Genomic DNA, 24,210 nt, shown 5'->3' on the forward strand with positions numbered 1-24,210 from the left:
ACTACATTTTCAGCAACATGGCGGACCACCCTTGACAATAGTCAATATAGTTAAACGCAACAGAAGGGTGTAATCATTGTCGAGTTTGACGGATAGCTACCGAAAATTCTTTTTTCAAATCGGTGACTTTTTACAGCTTGGCTCTACAGCACTACAATAAATGCTCTGACTACACAGCTAAAGAGTTGTAGGAGATAAATTTGATGGAACATATCTTTCTGCAAAAGAGAGTCATGTCATAATTGTTGTAAAATACTTGTTTCAGAAACAGAAGCCATTAGCATCTCAACTAACAGACACACATATTCTAGCCCAAGAGCTGCAATCGTTGAGAAGAAGCTTTATATGAAAAGGAACAAAAGAACTTGATGTCCGATTACAAAATGCAAATTTATCAGAGTACTTCTAATAAAATTGATATGACTCATTGACTTTTAACGTGTGTTTGTCACTATGTTGGTAGTCTCCTGACATACGATTTCTGTCTATGTAATGAGATGTGATGTGATGCAACGAAACGATGTTCTTGAAGAAAAACAGTAACTACACCACAAACACTACATGGTATTGTCCCAAATGTAACACAACGGACCTGCTGTATCTAAATAAGTGAATTGTTTTCACACAGTTAAGGTGGAGCTGCACGTTGCCATCAGCTTTTTTTCAAAGGAATATTTCTCGTCAAAGATTGCAAGGAAACTCCCTCATAATATATATTTTCAAAAAGCAGAGTATCTGAAGTTCATAACGATGATGAAGGGGTGTATGGTTGGGGTAAAAAACTCAATTTTGGTATTAATGATAAAAATTGATTTAGGTCGACAACTTGACACTGTTTTCTGAAATGTGATATTCCAATTGAAAGAAGAGAATATGTAGCAAAAAAACGAATATTTATTTTGCATTATCTATCCTCATTCTAAAATAGCATGGGTTGAAAGACTGTCACTCAAAAAGTGATTAAAGCCATAGCAAAATTAAAATGCTCCTTATTCAAAGTTTACGAACTGTATTGCCAAACAAATTAGTCGTTTTGTTATATGGCATTTAAAGAACATAATGTGAAAATATCAGAAAATTTTACCAAGCCAGAGTGGAGTTAAATTCTTTGGAAATTTTTGAAATTGGGAGAATGAGAAGCCATGGAATCGTGTGATTTGCATACATTTGCATAAATTAGCACGTCTTTTATCAAAACGCAACTTACGACTGTTTGACAAGCTAGAAGATGAACCATACCATTATTTTAATCTTTGGTTAAAAAATTAATTAAAATTGATTGAATATTTGCAAAAAAAGTGATTTTTGAACAAAATACGCTGTGTTGGCTGCAGCAACCCCTTAAGCCAAAAGTGCCTTTTTAGGTTCAATGCATGTGTGCTGAACTTCACAGAAGTTCATGTCTGACGCGAAAGTTCTGGTCATCCACCAAAAAGCGTTCTTTGCTTCGGTCAGCAAATTTAGGTCATCTTCCTTATTTTGAACTATATTGATTATTTATATGGCGAATAACCTTTACGTGAATATATTTACAACAAAATGTTAAATGTTTGGACTCACAGAGTTCTTAGTGTCTGTTTTGCCCTTAGCGATAGTGTCTCTTTCAGCATTCATTGCACGTACACCAGTCCGCCAATGACAAGCCACGATTCAGAAAGACCCGTAACGAGTATGAAAGGATACGGCCAACTAGATAAATTACACGAACGGAAAACATTCATTTGACTAGAGGAAGACTTGCAGAGTGCAACGGTAAGGTAAGTTATGTTACTGTTAATGTAATGTACAAGGAGTTCGACACAGCTGTGAAATGCACTAACAAGAGCCAACCAACGAAAAGACAGTTTGCTTCCACTATTTGCGTAACATTACTTGTAGTAAACCTTTTCAACTGATTGTGAGCGATTCGGATATCTAGAGTCTACTCATCAAATCTAAATCGTACATGGCATGTTGCTGAGGCACTGATCGCACTGTAATGACAGTAATAGAGATGACCTCCATCAAAGAAGAAGTTACTGAGACAAACAGAGAAGGTTCCAATTAATGCCGCCTTCATAATTAAGGCATGGAAAGGCAGGCCAATGTAACTGCGATCAGAACGCTTATGTTTCAGCCTTGATACATTGTAAGTGTATGTGAAGCGCTGTCTGCAATGGTTGATATTTGTGTTCACAACAATTAGACACCAAAATGTACGTGAAGAACAGACAGTAGATCTTCCATTCTACAGCCTAGTTTTAATATAGTCTATACTCACTCAATAAAATTCTTTTAGTTTGTCCCGTTCAACTATAGACCATAAATAGTAGTTTAAAATTGTTAATTTCGACAAATACCAATATATCCATTCCGCTCGAATGTGGCAAATTGTTGTCAGCCCAAGAAAGTACGTTGTCACCGCGCGCGCCTATATGTGAACGTGGTAAGACAAAACGAGGCTTTGACTTTTCGACAGTGAATGAATCGCTCCATCCCTATGGATTTCTTTATATCTGGAGAAGAAAGACTGAATACTGCTAAAATTCTAAAAGTCGTTTACCCACTATATGCAACAATTGACTCCGGGAAAAAAACTGCTGACCGAACACTCTATGTTATGTGTGCATCATGCTTTAGTGTAATTATGTACTGTGCAGACATTGTACGTACTAGAAAGGACTAATTTGATGTTTATTATGGTGTTTCAAAACGTGTCGACCCGAACATTCTCAGAAACAAGTAAATTTCACCTGTACAAGGTGTGTAGAAGTTTAAATGCCGTAAATCTTGTAAGTTAATGCTATCGGGTAGAAATCCAGGACCGCCTTGAAGCGAGGAACATACAATGTACGTTACATTCAAGAAGTTGTGTACTAATGTACAATGTACTTTATATAGACTCAACCTTTTCAGATTTCTGCCAGATCCATTGTCGTTGACTCGGTGAACTATTGTGGAAGAATGTAACAATCACAATGAACAATCACAATGTTATCATGCTGTAGCAAAAGTCTCATAATTTCCGTATTAAAAGAATTCTCCATGCCCAGATGTAAGAGCCCCCCGAACTTATGGTGACAAAATCGGTACGTATATCTTGTAGCGTTGAATATTCCACCAGCAGAATCAAAGTTATCTATCATTGCAAGTGTTGTCGTCATAATTTGTTACACTTTTAAGATGGCTTGTTAACTACTGTTTATACAGAGAAAACTAAAAGTAGAAAATGTAACAAAACATTTACACGTTCTCTCATACTTAGTATACAAAAATAGCATCTGAGTCACGGGCCAGTTGTTGTCATGGTGTCTGATAATTCTAACGGCGCTTTATATCCCGTGTTAAAAGAATCAAATCTATGCTTACTGATTTTTTCGATTGATATTTACGTTTTTGGAACGGTAAATAATATTTCAGAGCGTATTTTACGAATAGACCTCCATACGTTACGGCAATACGTGTACATTGAATATACAATAACGTATCGACCTTTCCAGACTACATACTCAGTCAACATTGTTAGTCCCCAATCTTGGAGTCTACACATTGTAGATTCTAATTAAGAGTCACCGTGCATATGGTTTTAAAATTTATGACTTTTTACAGTTTCTCTATTCAGCAGTACAATAAATCACCTTTTCTTCACAACTGAAGAATCGCAGGCTATAAACTTAATGAGCCATATCCTTGTACACAAAAAAGCATGTTATTATTGTTGTTTATGACAACACTCACGCCAAAACAGGCACCATTTTTCAACCCCTGGAAAGTCTCTATTTCAAAAAAACATTCTTCCACTAGAACTGCTGTTGTGGAGCAGTACCTTTATTTGAAACGGAACAAATGTACTAGATGTTCTATTAAAAATGCAAATTTACCGAATGACCTGTAATAAATCTGCCCTGACCTGGCTTTTGACGTGTGTTTGTTGTTTGACTGTCGTGAGATCAGATCTCTGCCGATACATATGATCATGGTTGATTTTCGTGCAAGTCAGCTACCTTACGATTCAATTTCAAGGGGCGTGCTAATTGAGGGTTTTGTATATCTGTTGTACTGCAATTACAATGATCATCTTTCCCTGAGAAATGAAAATATTGAGGCGATATTCTGCTAAGCAAATACCCAGCCTAAGCTCAAGAGCATATTACTTAGACTAAAATATAAATACGTACGTCTGGCATTACAATTTATCCCATGCAAATCAGTGAGATGCAATGCGATGCAATGCTATGCGATCAAATCCGATGCAATGCAATTCAATTCGAGTTAATGCAGTGCACTGCAATGCAACGCAATGTAGTGTCGTGCGATGCAATGCCATGCAGCGCGATATGATTCAATGCAACGCGATGAGATGCAGTGCTATGCAATAAAATGTTAGGTAATACAAAGCGATGTCGAAGACAAATATTGATACAGACAATCTAGTTGCTTTCTTCCAATCACTGTGGACTAGAATTTCCCGCCAAAATGTTTCTCTTTTGGCTTTCTGTTGCAAGCCTAGGCGCGTTTAGTTTGCATACACTTTGAGTCTTGCTCAGTTTTTATATTTCGCACTGTCAGTGCAGCAATAAACCTTGTGAGTTCTTTGCAAATACACGATTGTTGTTGCCTCTTTTGCGAAGTTAGACTTAGCAACCTCGATCATAAAACCCCCACCACGTCAAACGATGTAATGGAAATTAGATGACAAGTGACGCAATAAAATGTAATGCAATGCGATGTAATGCGGCTTGATGCGATGAGATTTAATGCAGTACAAATCGGTGCACAACAATGCATGACGATGCAATACAATGCGAAGCATTGCAACACAACTAAATGCAATGCAATGCACTGCAATGCTGTGCAATTCAATGTTGTGCAACATCATACATTACAGTGCAATACAGTGCTGCAGTGCAATGCAAATAACTACAACGCTTTGTCATTCAACGCATTACAATCACGTAATGTAATAAATATACAGTTTGGGTCGTTTTAACATAATAAACGAATAAATATTTTCCTACTCATAATCTCGTGACTGTTAACACTGTGAACTTGTTTAACTTATAATGCGTACAAAGCGAGGTTCTTCAGACTTATGTCCTAAACTGATAAGTATCTCCTCGGTTTTAGCAGTGTTTAGGAACAGAAATAATTCTTCAGGCGGTCGTTAGAGGGCGCTCTTCCCTGACAGTCGAATGCGAGAAAAATCTGTTTTTCCTGACTGGTATAAATGTTGCACATTTCTGATACTTAAGTTTTCAAACAGTATAAACCTGCTGAAAGTGCTATATTCACCTTATTCTTGTTGTTGGAGTGTGAAGTTACCAAAGCATTTCAAGGAGATCATCTTTTGGCCATATTGGTTTCTCTAAGATGACCGTCATTAATCACATGTAGCTACGCGACAAAGCATATGTAATGAGGTACGAGAGAATTAAGATTCCGCATGATTCAAATGAAGATATTGCTGGGTCCTGAATACTTTATACTTCATTATTACATCACTCTGATAGTATATTATCAACTGATTAAATGCAACAATAATTTGACGATTTGACTTTAAAATTGAAATATTTAAAGTGCCTATTTGTCGGTTTACGTTATCATAGGTGAACAAATCGGAACCATTTCCAGAGAAAATGCCTATTCAAAAAAGAAATCCGTCCTTCAGGAATGGAAATGAAACAATGGCGGCTGCAACAGGGTTGGAGCAGTATGGTGGTCAATGGAAGTCTTCAATCACACGAAAACATCACGTTGAAAGAATTCGCCTCACATTAATCATCATCTTAATTTGTCATGTGAGGGGTATTTTCGGTCTGGTAGGTATCATTATTCGGCAAAACTGACTTCCATTGTTATTTTCAACTTCGAGTCATGTTGTTATCATGTACATCTGATTTACTGATAACCTGGTTCGACGTTTTGAACCATTGCTTATTGCATTATCCAGAACCAGCAGAGCAACCATATGATCCTGTTCTAAGGGCCTGATATCATACATATCATCTTTTAAGTCAATTAGACGTAATGTTATTAAGATTCAAATGGGGGTGGATGGGGTGGAGGGGCCTTGATCATGAATAATACTTATTTTGGATTTCATCTGAATAATGTAATTACATAGTGTAATGGAATATGAGCAAGAATATTGGGCCAATAGGTATTTCGGATTGTTCAATTAAAATTTAAAATGTGAGGTGTTAAATATACGCCCACTGTTGTGGCTTGTTTCTGATTGTATATTGTTAAAATGTGTTCTCCTTTTATGTTCTGTGTGTGTCCTTTTGGGTGTACCTGAAAGTGAACTTTATCTTCAAATCAAATGAAATCGTTTGGAAAATCTTTCTTCTTACGACACAAATGTATGGAAAACGTGTCGTTCTGTGTCTCTTACCATTCTGTAATGAAAACCTGATAAAGTAAATAACTGCCGACTTTTCTCTTTTTCAATATCGGGGATTGTATATATGTGTTCTTTTTTATTTTGATTTTTTTCATTCTCTGGATCTATTTTAGCCTAAACGTGCCGAGTTGTTAATTACCATTTCGTAAGATGCTTTGCGATTTCTACTTATATGCCAACAATGTTTGTCAGTGTCCCTCACTAAGACATCGTGTTGGTTTAGTTTGAACGTGCAATTTTCTACTGAAGTACACAATGTACCATATTAACGCTGTCATGACAGCGAAATTTGGTTTCCAAATATTGTGGGCAAATTTTGGCTGTACCAGCAGCTTAAATATATTTCTCATGCTTCATGCCAAGTTGAATCGGATGGTTTTCAACTTGTGCAAAAGGAGAAGCTGTGAGAGTTAGTGAGCCAGAATGTTTTATCTCCTACATATGAATACTTTTGCGTATATTAATGAAACTGTCATGGTAATATATTCACTGGCGAGCAAGTTATAGGTTTAGCACCTTATCTACTTGCTACAAAATGTGTTGTTTGCAAACTCTCTCTGGGAAAGACTTTTTCATGTTCTATCTTATGATCAATATCTATATCCCCACCATTTATAACATAACTGCTTATACTGTGGACGTTATCTAGATGAGGGTGGTATATGCTAAATATTCATGAGTACTGTTTTACTTGGGGTGTTTTAGTAGATCATAAAAGCTGATTTAGTCCAGTCAATTTAGGGTTTAACCTAGGACTAATTGCAACAGAAATTATTTTTTCACCATTACCTTTGGAAAGGTCTCATTAATGACATATTAAAAGTATAGGAAAATCTAAGGGTGCAAATCGTTTGAATTGGCATATGTTCAGATTAGCTATATATCGCCTTTAAAATGACAGCTATACTCACATTTTGGGCATGTAAACTGAATCCAAGTGACTCTTTTCATTGCATCACAATTTAGTAAGGTTCAACAAGTTATTTTCTTAAACTCTTGAACAATAAATATCATGCAAATAAACTAATTTGCATATATTCCTAGTTTTTCCATTATTTCACCAAATAACAATGGATTTGTCGGTTTGGGTCAATCTTGATGGATGCAGCTAGCTGGCAGAGTACGCTTACCCATTCCGGACACCTGGTACCACCACTATTTCGTGGTTCAAGATGACCCCATTGCCTTGGTCATTTTCTAATATGTTCCTTGGATATGGTAAATTTCATAGTTACCTTGAATGATAATGATTATTGGACCTGATTTGATGTCTATCTATTCAGACAAAATGAATGTTTAAGCTCATACAAACAATTTTTTTCTCTATGAAATTGTTTAGGTTTTGCAATAATTATCAATTCCATACCAAAAAATATGAGGTTGATCTAGTTTGCATGCCAAGTTTTTTTATACAAAAGGCCTAATTTGCATAATTGACACAAACTGCCTTCTGAATACAATACGACTACAATAGCTTCCATTGACATTTTCTGGTTATTCAGAAATACAGTGAATAAATAGAAGAGTTTCAGAGCATTACTGTTTAAATAAAGGGAATCAGAATACTTTCTTTGGATATTCTTCTTTCTTTTACGAAAAAACATTGGGTATGTTCAATTTTTTGATATCCATTGTCAATAGTTCAGTCATTTTAGATTGCAGTAAAATTTTTGAAGGAATTTTTTATGCTTTTGGTCACTTTTTTCTATGACGATGGAAATATTCACTTACTAATAAATGGTTCACCACACTTAACAGTTGTGCCTGTGAATCATCTTTCTCATTATTGAACTGTTTTTAGTATAAATACGAACATCATTTGAATCACCATGATGGTGGTTTGATGACAATGCTATGATGGTCATTATCACATCATGAATTTCTTCCTCTTCCTCCCTGTTCACATCTTTCTCTAGGCGGATAATTTGTTTACAGCCTGAATCCTTTTGTTGACGACAGAAAGTCTAGCTTTTACGTTTTCTGCCGGGGTTATTGAGGCTGCTGCAGTTCATTGTAGAACCAATAAGAATGGGGAAAGGCAACTCAATGAAAAGATGTGAAGCAAGGGATGATATAATTGTACCGCCTATCAAATCTCAGATGTGCAAGTATCACTCATGAGTCCGTCTATATAATGGACTTTCCATTTGTAGATTATTAGACTTCTGTATGGTTACCATTAAAATCGATCATTCAAGGAAATGACAGTCTTGACAATCTGAGTTGAGACTTCCATAAAGTTCAAAATACAGGATGACCAATTATATGATAATTTGATGTCAACAACTTAATATCTTAATTGATAAACTCGTTAACGTCAGCTTCTGTGATGCAAACCCCTTCACAGTTTGCTTTTCTTGTTTCACGGTTATAAAATTTAGAAAGAGCAGAGAGACCATGTAACATCATGACAAGTATCAAGATTTGCTTTTACCAGTGATTTAGATTATCATAAATTAGACAACAGATTTTTTCAGTTTTTCCTTAAATGCTAAGGCTGTGTACTGTAAGATTAAACAGGAAACCTATCTCTTCAGTCCATTGTATAACTTTATATTAATTTTCAATTGTTGTCTTCAAGAAATTTCAAAATTTTGAGAAATGCAGTGTCCTTTGATTATCGTAATATGTTACAGCTGTTTAAGGAACAGCTTTGCTCATTACATTTTCATAATTGGCAGTATAGTATAATAATTGTACCTCTATATCATCGTGATCATTATAATTGTAATTTCTATATCTATTTCTATATCATTATTATCATAAATTTCTGTACGTGGAATTGACAGGCAAATTGCAAACACTCAAAAGTATATCTGATTTACCAGTGACCACATAATCTGGTCTTTAATTGCATTTTGCCTACACTACCAGTAAGAGTGAAAATAGAAGAAACCATTAGAGCTGAAACACAAATTTTCTTCAGCCTTCCTTAGTACAAAGCGTTGATTATTTGGCCAAGCGTTTTGTATGGTTTAAGATAATCCAAATCCGCCAGAAAGTTCCAAATATTATTGGTAGGTATAGGGATTAAATTGTCTTGACATTATGCAAATTCTCTAGATAATTGAAACAAACTATACGAATCAATCATTGTTCAGTTTCACAGGGCTTTTCATTCTGTACGCCCTATTAGTATATAATCATTACAATGAGTTAAAATAGACAGACAATAAATAATCATGTCTGACTCAATTTCTTTTCACTGAGCAAAATGTTCATTCAAGTTATAAAATGATCATCTTTAGATATCTGAAGTACTTAAAGTAATAAAAAACTTAAACAAGTAGTGTCTCTTAATGTAATTTCTCATTTTACGGATAATGTAATTAATTAAAATAAGTTGACGTCAATTTGAAAAATTAAAGAAAATTAGTTTAATGATCATCAAATAGGATTTATGCACATGAGGAATCGTTCAAAAATAAGTAAAATATATTCAGCAATGTTAGTAAAAAATTCCGATCTCTCTTTACGATATTGTATAACATTTCAAGTTTCAAGTATTACATTTAATAGAATGTAGGCACTTCCTATAAAATCTTTTACAAATAGCCCTGTTGCAACATGAAGACTGTATTAGACTTTGAATATACCTTTTCTTGGACATTTTAAATATTAAAGGTGAGAAATAATTCATGTTCCAATTAGAAAAAAGAAGTGACATGGTTTATTTATTGGACTAATGCAAATAAGAACTTTTTTATTTCTGTAAGATATATTTGAAAACATTGCCTAAACTAAAAACACAAAAATGACCTTACATAGTCACTACAATGTCAGCTTATTTCTTAAATCACTTTCGTAAATAGATTATCAGCACCAGGTTTGTATAGCATCTATGACCCGGTTAGCATTTGGGTGAATTAGCTGCCGTATGCACAACTTCATTAAACTTGCGGTATGTAATTTTCATGACCCTACTAAACTTTACAATGAAGAAATAGTTCCAATGATCTCGGTTGTTTTTTAACATTCTATATAGTGATTTATGTAGATGATATGATGCATTGCCTACACACAAAAATATACAATAAATAATCAAATTGCTAGAACAAAATGTCAATTTGTTCATTATATTTTAAAGAAATCTATTAACAGCACTGATTTTGTTCCCATTACTGAGTTTTAGATTTATTCAAATTACGCACTGTCTCACCTCTTCCTCTTAGAATTTACTAGTCATTTTGTTTGTCGTTCTGGGACACTTCCCCCCCCCCCGAAATATAGAGTGGAAACATAAATTACTTTTTGTGTAGATTAAATATAATTTTAAGTGAAATGCAGAGAAAAGTGAAACAAAGTGGCACCTATACTTGATTTACGCAAATTAAGAATATTTCTAGGGCGATAAAATATATTCAAAGATATTGCCTGGACAAAAGATAAGATAAATGCATACATTACTTGAACATTATGTCGCGTTTTTCTCAATTCAATGTGCTTATTTCTTTTATCAGTGAATGTATTGCATCCATTATCCGTTTATATCTATACAAATTTGATATTGTTACACCCCTTAGATTGTATTAGAGTTTTAGTATTTCATTCTTGGACCTCTCAAAAGTACAGAGAGTAAAAATAATTCCATTGCTGTCAGAAGTAGCTTTAAATAGTTATTAATTAGGGATATACAAAGAAAAGCGAAGTGTCATGGCGACCATATTGGATTTATGCAAATGAGGAATATTTCTATGACGACAAAATATTTCCATCAACATTACCTAAACCACAAACAAGGCAAATAAGCCCGAAACTTACATATATCATGTTAGCCAAATATTTTAGCAAAAACATTCTATCAGCACCTAGTTTGTAACCATAAGCTTTTTAAATTTATGCAAATTAGGCATTTTTTTTCACAATTCTAGATGGTACTAGGCATTTAGTATGTCATTTTAGGACTTCTCTGAAATATAGAGTGAATAAATTATTCTATTGGCGTCAGAAGTAGCTAAAAAATTGTTATTAATTTGGCAAAATACAAAGAAAAGTGAAGGTTGTGGCGGCCATAATGGATTTATGCAAATGAGGAATATTTGTATGACGACAAAATATTTCCATCAACATTACCTAAACCAAAAACAAGGCAAATGATCCAAAAACCTGCATAATATATTATGTTTAGCCAAATATTTTTAGCAGAAACATTCTATCAGCACCAAGTTTGTAACAATAATCTTTTTACTTCTATGCAAATTAGGCACTGTTTACAACTCTAGATTGTACTAGGCTTTTAGTATGTTTTTTATGACTTCTCGTAAATACAAAGTGAAAAAATTATTCCATTGCTGTCAGTAGTAGCTCAAAAATAGTAATTAATTAGAGAAAAACAAAGAAAAGTGGTGTTGTGGCGGCCTTATTGGATTTATGCAAATAAGGAATATTTCTATGACGACAAAATATTTCCATCAACATTTCGGAGACAAAAAACTAGGCAAATAAGCCAAAAACTTGTATCAAAATCATGTTTAGCCATATATTTTAAGTAAAAACGATCTATCAGCGACAATTTTATACCCATGGGCCCCTTTTACATTTATGCAAATTAGGCACTGTTGCACCCTTAAATTTTATTATACTTTTAGTATGTTATAAATTTTACCCTGAAATTAATTTTGCATATTAAACTGATATGGTCATTGAAAGGCTTTCGAGTCGATTTTATTCACTTTCACTCACTGGCTAACAAACAGCGGTGTACTAAAATACCGGAAGTGACGTCGTAAACTTGGTCATTGAAGCAGTCGACGTGTGCAACTGTAAGCTTTTCCACTTACAGTGTACAGAATGGCTACAGAATATAGGGGCCAAGCACTCGGTGTCGATGTTTAAGTCGAGCAGAAATAAAGTTTTCTGCGAATACCACTTTGAGAAGGACTGCTTTTACCGAAAGTTGCAAGTCCAACTACTGAACTACTAGCCTAAAAGAAAACTGCCCGGGGCATATCCAGCCCCAAGTGCTTTGCTTGTACATATGGGACTGTGCGTACGCTCAAGCACTAGAAACGGAACGCTGTAGACAGGACCGCTGGTTCTAGACTTATCATGGCTACATAGAGGTGTTCTGTAACACATTAAAAATGCTCGCACTTTTAGAATTAATTTCGATTATCTTCCTCATTATGCTTTTTAGTCGAGCGCTGAGGTTTGCGTACCGCGTACGCGTACTCTACTTGGCGTAGAAGAGCTTGGTCATAAGTGACCTCGCTTTGAACCCGCTGTGACTAGCAAGTTTGATACGTCACTTCCGGTTTCCGTGCGTTCAGCTTTTGGCCACTGCGCTTATACGCGCAAGTTAAAGTGAATGAAACCAACGCTATTTTGTTTATTTTTCACTAAATAACGACCTGATTACCTAAGAAAGTCTGGGTAAATTTCCCCTTTAAGAGAATATAAATAATGGTCTTGAGGATTTTGGTACAATATGCGAGAAAATTCGGCAAAAGCTCATCAGTACTTCCATGGCGATGGAACAAGTTCTTCAATTCGTTGACGTGTTGTGTCCATCGGGGTTCGTGTGTGATGCTATGACTGGGAATTGAATGTAGCTCTTTTATCGATATTATGACCAATGCATGGTCAGATATGAAGTCCACCGTTTTCCAGCCTTGGTAAGGGAGACACTTTTTGCAAATATTGCTTTCAAAACACACAATTTTCTAGTTATTCATGCTGACACTGATTATATTTGCTATTCAGACTGTAAAGACTACAGTTTCTGCGCAACCAACAATCTGTAATGCAAGTTTGGAGTGGACCGAATGGATGGATGATGAAAATGGTGGAACAGTTGACCCCGCTTCCCTGGGAGAGTTCGAACTCATTGATGAGTTGAGAGGTCCCTATGGATTCTGTGATGAGCCGACTGATATTGAATGTGCACTGGCCGACGACGTCAATATTTCGTTCGCAGCAACTGGACAGCGTTTTCTGGAATGCAGCTTGGAGAAAGGATTTCTGTGCTACGACAGCCAACAAAGCCGTGCCTGTTTCAACTATGCCATCCGTGTACTGTGCGCAAAACCATGCACAACTCCAACAGTCACTCAATCATCAACTAACTCTCCTACGACGAAAGCTCCAAGACCCAAACCAACTACTGTTACCAAAGGATGTTTTGCGTGGACCGAATGGATGGATGATGAACATGGTGGAACAGTTGACCCCTTTGCAATTGGAGAGTTCGAGCTCATCAGTCAGTTGAGAGGTCCGTACGGATTCTGTGATCATCCAACTGATATTGAATGTTCTTTGACCGACCACGCCCATACGCCGTATGATGAAAGTGGACAGACTGATCTGGAATGTAGCTTGAATAACGGGTTTCTGTGTTTCCACAGCCAACAAAATGGTGATTGCCTAAATTATGCGATCAGGGTGCTCTGTCCAGTACAGTGTACTACAACTCCATCGTCAGCAAATACAGTAATTGTGACCACCTTGTATTCCACCACCTACGGTAAGTTTAGAAATAATTTTCTCTGGTGAATGGCAAACTTAGTCGAAGGATGACACTATATTCAAAGTATGACACTATGTTTTCAAATTTGCTACGTTTAGACGGATCTTCTGGTTCACTGCTGTTGGCGATTTTTATTCATGAATAATCATGTCTGCAATGTCAGATTCAGTACGGCGTCTTATGTCTGCGGCAAGACAAATGGCAACAATACTGATACGAACGACACAAGAGCACTCAGTAATGTTGAGTCCAGTGATGAGCCCCATAAACAAATACGAATAACTTGTCCTCACTGAAGGTGAAGACACTGCTGTCATCAAGAAACAAGTAACCGCATAGTCTTACATATCACGTTTTGCTTTGCTTTTAAAAACAGGCTGTGTGACCTTTGCAGTAGTGACCTGGTATTACAGCTTCATCTATGGATCATTTTTCTAATATTACGTCAACTATCCAAACATGATACCATTCTGTAAGTTGCTGTAAATTCATTTATAGTAAGCTATGAACAGTTTTGTCTGTGCGTAACTTATAACATATGAGATAGTAAATCTCGTGAAATTTTCACTTAACATTCATGCTTTCATGCTTTATGCCATGTCTATCTATCTATCTATCTATCTATCTATCTATCTATCTATCTATCTATCTATCTATCTATCTATCTATCTATCTATCTATCTATCTATCTATCTATCTATCTGTCTATCTATCTATCTATCTATCTATCTATCTATCTATCTATCTATCTATCTATCTATCTATCTATCTATCTCCATATACATACACATCAAATAATCATGTAATATTCTAGTTTCACGTACTTGCGATGGGTTTTTATAAGATTAAAAGTCCATCCGTTGATCTTAAGTGCACGAATCTTGAGCAAAGAATATCCTGTATATTTATTTATTTTGACTGCACTGCGATACTTTACAATTGTAATGTCTGATGTACTGTTTCTTTTGCAGGTATCTGTTACCAAGTTATCTGTTGCCGAGGTTTCCATCATGACAATCGAAAGAAAGGATCTCAGCAAAATTATTTTGAGCATAGAGTAATTATATATACAGGCTCAGAATGTAGAGTGTTAGCAAATTAGGAGAGCATATATTTTACTTTACATTGCGTTACTTTACCCATACTTGTAAGTGCTTTAAATGTTCATTGTTGCCATTGATCCATTGTCTCTTTGTTTTGTTGCGTTTCCATACGATCCATTGTGAGACATTACGATATTCATACATTCTTATGAAAACCAAATCTTTCTTAATTATTCAGTTGCCTATTAGGTAAGGCCAAAATGAAAAGAAAGAAGACAACATATAAATGCGCCATTCTGAAACTCAACGCAAATATCAGTAAAATATAACGCTTTCATACAAACATTTAAACGTGTGTATAGCGTGTTAGAGTTCGTGTATCTCAATATATTACAGGTACACAATAACAGCTACGTTACTATTCAATATTATACTGTATTTTTTTCAATTGCATTTAGTATTTAGCCAACAACAGTAATAATAATTAAGGAACACCGTCCCAATAAAGGTAAATATATTAAAAAAGATACCTTCAAGGTCAATATAATAGTGGAAAATAGACAATAATTGCACAATTTAATTCTTTGAAAAGCATGTTACTAATTAAAATGTTTTAATTTACATATTCAGATTTATATCTCTAGAGTAAATGAGTAGGCAACAGTAAGTAAAACATAACAGAACATGCCATATCTTTTCACGCAATAATTCAAGTTTAATGAGTCCATTAGTCAACCGCATGGGTAATTGCTAGTGCTGTTAATAATGTACTGAAGCTATACCTAACAGTTATGATGTTTATGTACGTTTACCAACCTGTTTCGCAACTTATGTTCAGAGACATTTTTGCTTGATGAAGCAAAGTGAAGGCTCTCTCCGAAGTTGCTTTCCCCGTCTGTTTTGGTGGTTGAAGGCTCATTTGAAATATTGGATAAAGTTTGACATCGGTATCCCTTAATGTGTATACCTGTTCAAGAGCAACTTGGATCATATTCGTTTTCATACTATTAATCCACCAAATATCTTATACAATAAATGAGCTTCATAATAAATATTGTTATGTTCATATCTGGTTCTGTCTACTTATTCAACCTACATCACGAGGTACTCGCGATAGCTGCCTTCTTGCAACAGACAAATATGGTGAAAACTGTTGCAATTATAAGCAAGACACCAGCCACAGAGACGACGATGATCGTTTCAGTCACTCCGAAGGACCCTGATAAAATATAATATTAACCAATGAAAATTATTGAAATAGACAAGGTGAGGCAATGCTGGTATGACTTGCTGACTTGTTGGTTTAGTAATGAATCGTAATCAATGGTTGATTGAAAAGCTGTGACCCCTGTCTACCTTAAGGTAGAATGCGCCTCGGGGACAGATATTCGGACTCTAAAACTTTTACAATTCTTTTTATGATCTACCACCCATTGCGATTCATTTTAAAGCTCTTGGTGTAAAACTTTTCACCGTCTTAGTTTTTAGTTTGAGTGAAAAGTAAAGTCCAGAGAGAAATTGGAAATTTGTTGTAAACGCCGGTAGACATCTTTTTACCTTCTCTGCTTCCACTTGTGCCAAACTGTGACGTCGTGTTTGGGCCGAGCGTGTTCGGTTGCGTTGGCACCTCTGAGAAAAACAATAAACAAGAGTAAACAATCGGGCATTTCATTATTTCTGTTTATAATGTCATCTCCTCTTGTCATTATTGTGAAGATAATTGTAGTATTTGATAAAAGAAATATTTAATATTTGACTATTCTATTTTGTTAAGTCCTTCACTCCATCCTCTTCTTCTAATCAAGTATTACAGTTCTGATTCCGTTTCAACCTAGTATACAGGCTGAAAGAAAAATGAATAAAGACAACTATCCGAGGGGATGAAAGGGGAGTATGTTTTTCAAATTGGCTTTATTTTCCTCAAAGGGAAATAGAATAAAAGCGAAATTGAGAATAGATTAGTTTGGGTGATGTAAATTAAAATGCCAGACTTACGCCGACATGACGTCAGGTCAGCCGCTAGTTCATATCCATCGACGCAGTCGCAATGGTAACTGCCGAGGGTGTTGACGCAAAGTGACTGACAGTTGCCCCTATCAGCGTCATCACACTCGTCGATATCTGTAAGGCGGGAACGAGAATTTGTCATCAAGAGTCCGTTGATTTAAATGAATGTGTAGTTGCACTCACACTATGTTGTATCGTCAATTAAGAACGTGCCACATATGGCTTGTCGTTAAATATACGTTACCTAAACATTGTAATATTTGTCCTTGTAGTCCGGCTTTCTTCACGGGGAAAAACAAGCCATATTGTCAGGATGATATCGAAATGCTCCCCAAGGGAGTATAATGAAGCCTTGGTGATCCTAAATGACAATATTGTCGTGTTATACACGCATTCGTGACTCAATGCGACAAATGTCGAAAACAGTAATGATATGATGATACAAGACGATAACGAATCACAATTTTGCTACTGAAAACGATCGGATTTCAAGCAAACTTGAACATAGTAGCGAGGTAGCTATTCTAGTAAACACAATGCGACATTAATATTGTCTTGTTATTGGCTATGTTCTCGCAAAAATGATCACAAACTCACCACAAGAGTGGCCGTCGCTCCACAACGTGTAATTAGCGTCGCACGAACACTCATAGCTTCCCTGGGTATTATCGCAAAAGTGATCGCAGTTTCCTTTATTATCGAGGCATTCGTTGATATCTTGCAGTGAAAAACAGATGTTTGAAATCACAAATGTTATCAATCGTCCAACATTGAACTTTCTAAATTGACCTTATTATAGTCGAATGGCTAGGTACCAGCCGTGTACCTAAATGTACTCGTGTATTTGTAAAGCCAGAATATTGACAATCATTTAAACTCTGAATTCAGATTTAGACGACAATGATGAAGATATCGACGACGGCGATGACGACGACGATGGTAACGATGGTGGTGGTCATCTTTATCGTCGTACTCATCGTCAAATAGTTAAGTCGAGTGCAGATATTTGTTTACGCTGGCCATGAAAAAATTAATAATCTTGTCAAAGCTTGTCATGTCCTTTCACAAAGCGTTTACACATCTCGACTTTCGTCGCTGTACGGCTTTTGTAGCCTTCAAAGGGGTCAACAATTATAGGGCAACTTCGGTAGGCATCAATGTCACAAACATTGTCACTCGTCAGTAAACAGGCCATCAAAATAATTTTGGGTTCCCAAGCCTCATATCTTACCATACTAATGAAAATTATAAGATATTTCTTATCTTTGAATTTAAATTTCTGGTAATTCTGGTTAATGCAGACGTAGAATTATTCAAATACTTAACAGTGTCGTGTGTATGTATGTATATATATATAATGTATATATATATATATATATATATATATATATATATATATATATATATATATATATATATATATATATATATATATATATATATATATATATATATATATATATATATATATATATATATATATATATATATTCAGTTGCGATTGACCAAAGACCGTTTAATACCTTGACAAAGAAATGCTAAGCTGGGATGACGGTTATACCCGTCGAAGCAGCTGCACTCACTCCCTCCGTTAGTATTTGTACAAATCTGAGAGCATCCTGATGTTCCGGCAGCGCATTCATCGATGTCTGGAAAAAATTAAAGTCATAGCTATGGGCGTCGTAACTGGTATACCCTTCAAATTTTTTTTTATTTCTGTTTCTGTATTACTGTCTAGTTGATGTTGTTATTTCATTGCTTGAAAAACTCGCAACGTCACAATGAGCGGCGCAACTGGACTGTCGAGAAAGTCTTGAGCCGTTCTTGTTTCTGAGCATAACTTAGCACGGCTGGAGTACACTGGGCCGTTTTAACTTCTTGTCTTTATCGCCATACTTTTTTCCCAAAACGTGTACGACCAGCAGAAACGTGTCGCACGATTTTTAAGGTAAGACTTGCCTAGGGGACAGATATTCGGACTCTCAGACTTTTTAAATTCTTTTCTGATATACCACTTGTGGGGGTACATTTTAAAGCTCTTGGTGTAAGAAAACTTTTCACCGGCTTAATTTTTCGAATATCGAAAATTTCATTTTTACTCCATGGAGTTAACACAGGGATCATTGCGGCCATTTTGAATTTCAAATATCGGTAAATCTTGATTTTGATTTTTGATTTTGAAAGAGAATGGTTGAAAGTTTTCTTGAGGAGAGTTTGAGCAAAAGTTTAAGACTTCCACTTTCGAGGCGCATACTACCTTAACAATTCCATCCTTTATCAGTTACTGCGTGACTAAATTAAGCTGTCTTACCACTACACGTAAAGTTGTCGGTATCTAAACTATATCCGTTCTCACAGCTGCACACTGGTCCATCTGGGCCCTCGGTACAACGTTGTTCACATCCATACGTGTCACAGGGGGTTGGCTGAAAAAAGGAGGACAAATTATTACATTTACCTGTGGGTCATTAGCTATAAATCAATGAGTTGTTCCATTTGACTATAGGATTACTCTTTGCTCAGTGTGACGCGCTTTATATTGTTTGTCTTGCTACAAAGTTTGAAATCTCCCTGGCCATGTGTTGTCTTAATTCTTTCTGTCATGTAAAGATGTTACCAGTAACAGTAAACTTAATTTTGAAATGGTGACTGGCAGATTTGTGCGTTTTTGGACAAGATTGAGGAGGACATGGTATTGAACTCCTGCCTCATATACTCGACTCCGCTTACCCATTGCCGCTAGATTATATGTTCTTTTCAACTTGAGGGAAAACGATTTGTTGATGTTTGTAATATTTAAACGATTGTTCCTACTGTTGATGTTTTGGTGCAGTAAACGAAAAGGTTTCGGCCTATGAGAGAATGACATACTTCCGAGTATTCCGTCAACTATCAATAAAAGATTAACAAACTTAAGATTACAGTTTGTCTTAAATCATAACCGTAAACCTCATACTTACACTGAGCCCGTCTGAATAGATACACACTTTGGATATGAAGAATATTATTAGGATGAAAGGCCTTCGGACGTGCGCCATTCACGCTGTCTGTTTCGATACAAAGAAACGAGTGTTACACAAATTAACATCATGATTAGATAAAAGTTCATCAAGCTCTCAAGCTCTCTCTCTCTCTCTCTCTCTCTCTCTCTCTCTCTCTCTCTCTCTCTCTCTCTCTCTCTCTCTCTCTCTCTCTCTCTGGTAGCTTGGAGGTACACAGTTATACATATTGCGTTTTTTTCTTTACGTACAAAAGCTGACTGACCGCAAGTACACAGCGTATACACAATATTATGCGTAGCCGTTATACAATTCATATGTCAGGTCAATCGCCCTGTGGGTTTAATCGCAGAAGGAAACAACGTCACGTGGCCTGGATGGCTGCAGGACAATCTTGAGAAAGATATATCAAGTTGTACAGAGGGCGTTGCAGAACTTGCTGACTTAGGTAGCCAAGGAAAGACCATTCCGTTGTTCCAGTTTGCAAAAACTAAGGTGGTGAATAATTTTCTTATTCAACAGCTTTAAAACGAGCCCCAACAAGTGGTAGATCAGAAAAGAATCATAAAGAAAATGACAGTCCGACTATCTGTCCCGAGGCGCATTCTACCTTAAGGTAGAACGCACCTCGGGGACAGACATTCAGACTCTCAAACTTTTACAGTTCTCTTCTGATATACCACATGTGGGGGTTCATTTTAAAGCTCTTGGTGGAAAAAAACTTTTTACCGGCTTAGTTTTTTGAAATTCGAAAATTTTATTTTTCGCCATAGAGTTAACACAGAGATGGCGGCCATTTTGAATTTCTAATATTGGTAAATCTTGGGTTATTTGTTTCTCTAGTACCAAAGTTTGCAAGGTGACCCCCTATTTTTATTCTTGATTTTGAAAGAGAATGAGTGAAAGATTCCTTGAGGAAAGTTAGAGCAAAAGTTTAAGTCTTTCACTTTCGAGGTGCATATTACCTTAAGTTTAAACGAATGTGACATTTGCCCGCACGGGCAAAGCTCTCCACATATCTCACTAACTCAAACCCTGCCAACCTTTTCTCGAGAATGAACAGCCCGATGCCTTACCCTCAACAACGATAAGAACGTCTCTTTCATGATTTAGGCATTGAAGACCGTTTCATAATGGTTGTCTACCGAGGATTTTTGAGTCCGACGACGCTTTGAGACTGTCCTATAGCTATTCACAACGAACTGTGACAGGAGATGACCTCGATGATTTCAATAGAGAGAGGGCACTGTACGTGTTGTCGTGCAAAAGTTAAAGTTAGTCAAGCGGAGAGAAATTGGTTAAAGAAAAAGGCGTGAAATATCAAAAATCCTTCAAATTCTCGTTTTCGACAAGTGACACATAAGGTCATTTCCTGCCTATTCACAACCGCTCTTCAGTGTCTGACGTAAGACAACACATGTAAATTTCTGTCATCGTTCGAATATATTGTGCAGGAAAGGAAGCTCAGTTCACCTCACATCACACCGAGAGGTGGTACATTTGAAGTGGCTAGGCCAGCTGGTACAACAAACATGAAGAAGGATGATCGAATGTAGAGCCAAAGGCATTAAAGGTTTTACATGCGTTATTACATAATATGAGAAAGTTTAAACAAAATGATATGTACAGCAAGGTTTAACAGACAAATGAATATACCTAAGCGTGTCGCTTGAAGCAAGAGCGATGAAAATAATGTTTACACCTGGTCGCACAAATGTAGCAAAGGAGTCACGGGCATCTTAAGTGTATGTTGTCCCTGAACCCGCTTTGTATGCGGTGATAAAACAGACAAGGTGAACAAAACCTTGGATTGTTTGCTTCGCTATGTTTGTGTTTGTGTGCGTTTCTTCTATAAAGTTCTTTTTTGGCTTCAGAATCTGTTCATGTTGATCTCACCATTCGTGGATGTGAATTTTAACTTTTTTGGTTGGGTGAATATTTTAGACAACGTAATGCCATTCTATAAATGAACGATTTTGTGTCCCCAGCGACACAAACTGTACGTGCCGTAGCCGCCATATAATGTTGTAAACATCACTGATCGTTAACTTTTTACGGTTGTTGTATTTTCTGTAGGTGGAAACCTTTGCCTTACTCCATTAATCCGTGTCTACGATTTAGCTCAATAAATCATGCGTAGTCTATCGCTCCAAAAGTCTAGTCAACATGCCCAGCGACCCATGTCTTTCAACAATAGAAATTCAAGTATGTTATTGTCATCTACTCATACCTGCAATAGAAACCATTAGACTATGCGAAATTGATATCGGTATTGTCACAAACGCCTACTTATTATTTTCACGGCTGCCACTACCGAAGGGAATCAACACTTGGGAATGGTTGTCTGCATATGATATCCAATAGAAAACCCCATTGGTGCCCATTGGTCTGTGAACTGCCATGTCCAGGCAGCCGGCGTGTATTCATCCGAGTCAGTAAAGTCACGCCACGGAAGAGTAAACTTCAAAGCAAATAATATAATATGAGTGCCGAATTCTTAGTACTAATACAAAGACTCCCTCAAACTGCCCAAAAACTTTTAGGGTACGGGAAAAAAATTCACTTACCTCAGACGACAACGTCGAGTATATTTAGAGACAGATTTCGATGGCGTGTAAGCGGAGTTGGCGCGTAAAAAGGAACGCGGTAACTTTCTGATGTGCTGCAGATAACCTCGTACGAAAATTGGCGCTCACATATCAAACATTTCGGGATAATTCAACAGACTGACGGCCTAGATTTAAACAAACCTCGTCTTATTACGCTTAAGTATACATGGTTTGTATGAAGGTCAGCCTGGGATTCATCTGCGTAAACAGTTTACACTGACGATACATTACAAAGTCTAGGATCCCTTTGTCACTCGCGACAATAAATCTCCGACTACACATTGTCAACTTTGTGACAATACCAGAGCAGCATCGCAAAAGGGAACTGTACACGATCTGAAATCCTTTTCTTGATTTTGTGCTCTCAAGGGACGATTGGTCATCCGTAACCTTTGATTAGAAACTAGTTCACCGACATTTTCTTTTACCAGCCTTCTCAGCATCTGCGTGAAGTTGGTCTGTCTTCTGACGACAAAGGCCTGAGCTGGAGTACAATTTTCGTACACTTTGTTTGCACGAGCCTGGTTTCGAGTCATAATACCGAAATCGTGAACCAATACTTTTCAAAGACAATATAAAAAGGGTAAGGAAGCAGTATGAAGGTTATTGCGACCTCGCTCAAATTCTAATAACTAAAATTTGAAGAAAAAGTACTTGTCTCAGCGGTAGCTTTGAGTAACCTGATAAGAGCAAAAATTACACGTGCAGTGGTATTTCTTATGAGCTAAAAATATGGAAATAAAAAATTCATTGGTTTTGTAATGGACTAGGGACGAGAAAGAGACTAAATTTTGTCTTAACCATTAATGTCTAATTTTGCATGATAATGCTTAAGTTTCCTCATTTGAGAGAGAGAGAGAGAGAGAGAGAGAGAGAGAGAGAGAGAGAGAGAGAGAGAGAGAGAGAGAGAATAGCTCCTAAATTTATGTGAATATAACAAGCAAAGTTCATCATGCAAAAACGTTTTATCTACCTGTTGAAGTGCAATGCTCAACATCATATATTTGGCAGTATGCTACTCCCACCTTTAAAAGTAACTAGATACGTCACAGTAAAATACATACAACCTTCCATTGAAGTTTTTTTATTACAACTGCGTGTAGGTCATTCATCTTTCCTGTCTTTGGTTCAAAGGTCATAGTACTATTGTCCACTATGTGTGTACTTAAATGAAACGTAAACGGACTGTTCTTAGTACGCTCTCGCATTATGTTATGATGGTGATATTCTGTTTAAGAGCTGTATATCTCGAATGCATGGGCAGGGAGCCGACAGTATCATGTGCTCTCGTTTGAATTGAGATTTCATGTTCAATAGCAGTATTTCAGTAACTTAACCATGGCAGACCATGGCAGATTGCAGCCAACGCATTTCTGATAAAAACTCGAATTCTGAAATCAAAGCTGACATCAGCCGATTTTGCGATTGCCTCCATATTCGACCCATGAAATTTGCTAAACTTTAATTTCACTATTTCATTTGAAATATTAGGAAATTTACACCAATGTAATACAAAAATATTCTTTGAATTCATATCACGTTGCGTTCTCGTTACGGCCAGAATTGTCCATTTACACTGCTTGCAGCAACAATCATAACTGGCGCCATCAACGGCATATACAGGCCATAAATGTTCATGGTTGTACTACTCTTCAAATGTGTCTGAAAAGTGTGCCCTCAGTTAATAAATGACGGGTCACTTGTG

The 24,210-nt window shown here is 36.4% G+C and overlaps 2 protein-coding genes across 2 annotated transcripts; one reads left to right on the top strand and one right to left on the bottom strand.

The window, feature by feature from the left end:
- The first annotated feature begins 1,721 nt into the window (after nt 1-1,721).
- LOC139137266 (mucin-5AC-like) lies at nt 1,722-15,942 on the top strand. The gene is made up of 5 exons (XM_070705266.1): nt 1,722-1,757; nt 5,586-5,798; nt 13,085-13,844; nt 14,224-14,329; nt 14,819-15,942. The coding sequence occupies exons 2-4, from the start codon at nt 5,616-5,618 to the stop codon at nt 14,283-14,285; spliced, it is 1,005 nt and encodes a 334-aa protein (XP_070561367.1). The 5' UTR covers nt 1,722-1,757; nt 5,586-5,615; the 3' UTR covers nt 14,286-14,329; nt 14,819-15,942.
- Nucleotides 15,941-22,741, bottom strand: LOC139137267 (complement component C1q receptor-like). The gene is made up of 8 exons (XM_070705267.1): nt 22,464-22,741; nt 19,858-19,944; nt 19,209-19,323; nt 18,421-18,546; nt 17,495-17,614; nt 16,886-17,011; nt 16,448-16,519; nt 15,941-16,109 (listed from the first exon to the last, which is right to left on the bottom strand). Exons 2-8 carry the CDS (start codon nt 19,933-19,935, stop codon nt 15,988-15,990), a joined length of 759 nt encoding a protein of 252 aa, XP_070561368.1. The 5' UTR covers nt 19,936-19,944; nt 22,464-22,741; the 3' UTR covers nt 15,941-15,987.
- Nucleotides 22,742-24,210: the final 1,469 nt, after the last annotated feature.

Source organism: Ptychodera flava, chromosome 7 (assembly GCF_041260155.1).
Source record: "Ptychodera flava strain L36383 chromosome 7, AS_Pfla_20210202, whole genome shotgun sequence".
In the NCBI taxonomy this organism is placed as follows: domain Eukaryota; kingdom Metazoa; phylum Hemichordata; class Enteropneusta; family Ptychoderidae; genus Ptychodera; species Ptychodera flava.

Bases quoted from the DNA above. Each gene is read 5' to 3' on its own strand.
- LOC139137266 (XM_070705266.1), top strand. From the start codon at position 5,616: ATGCCTATTCAAAAAAGAAATCCGTCCTTCAGGAATGGAAATGAAACA. The intron at 5,799-13,084 runs GTAGGTATCATT...TTTGCTATTCAG, and splicing joins TGAGGGGTATTTTCGGTCTG to ACTGTAAAGACTACAGTTTC. The intron at 13,845-14,223 runs GTAAGTTTAGAA...TTTTAAAAACAG, and splicing joins CTTGTATTCCACCACCTACG to GCTGTGTGACCTTTGCAGTA.
- LOC139137267 (XM_070705267.1), bottom strand. From the start codon at position 19,935: ATGGCGCACGTCCGAAGGCCTTTCATCCTAATAATATTCTTCATATCC. The intron at 16,520-16,885 runs GTAAGTCTGGCA...TGTTTTTCTCAG, and splicing joins TGACCTGACGTCATGTCGGC to AGGTGCCAACGCAACCGAAC. The intron at 16,110-16,447 runs GTAAAAAGATGT...ATATTTTATCAG, and splicing joins CACAAGTGGAAGCAGAGAAG to GGTCCTTCGGAGTGACTGAA.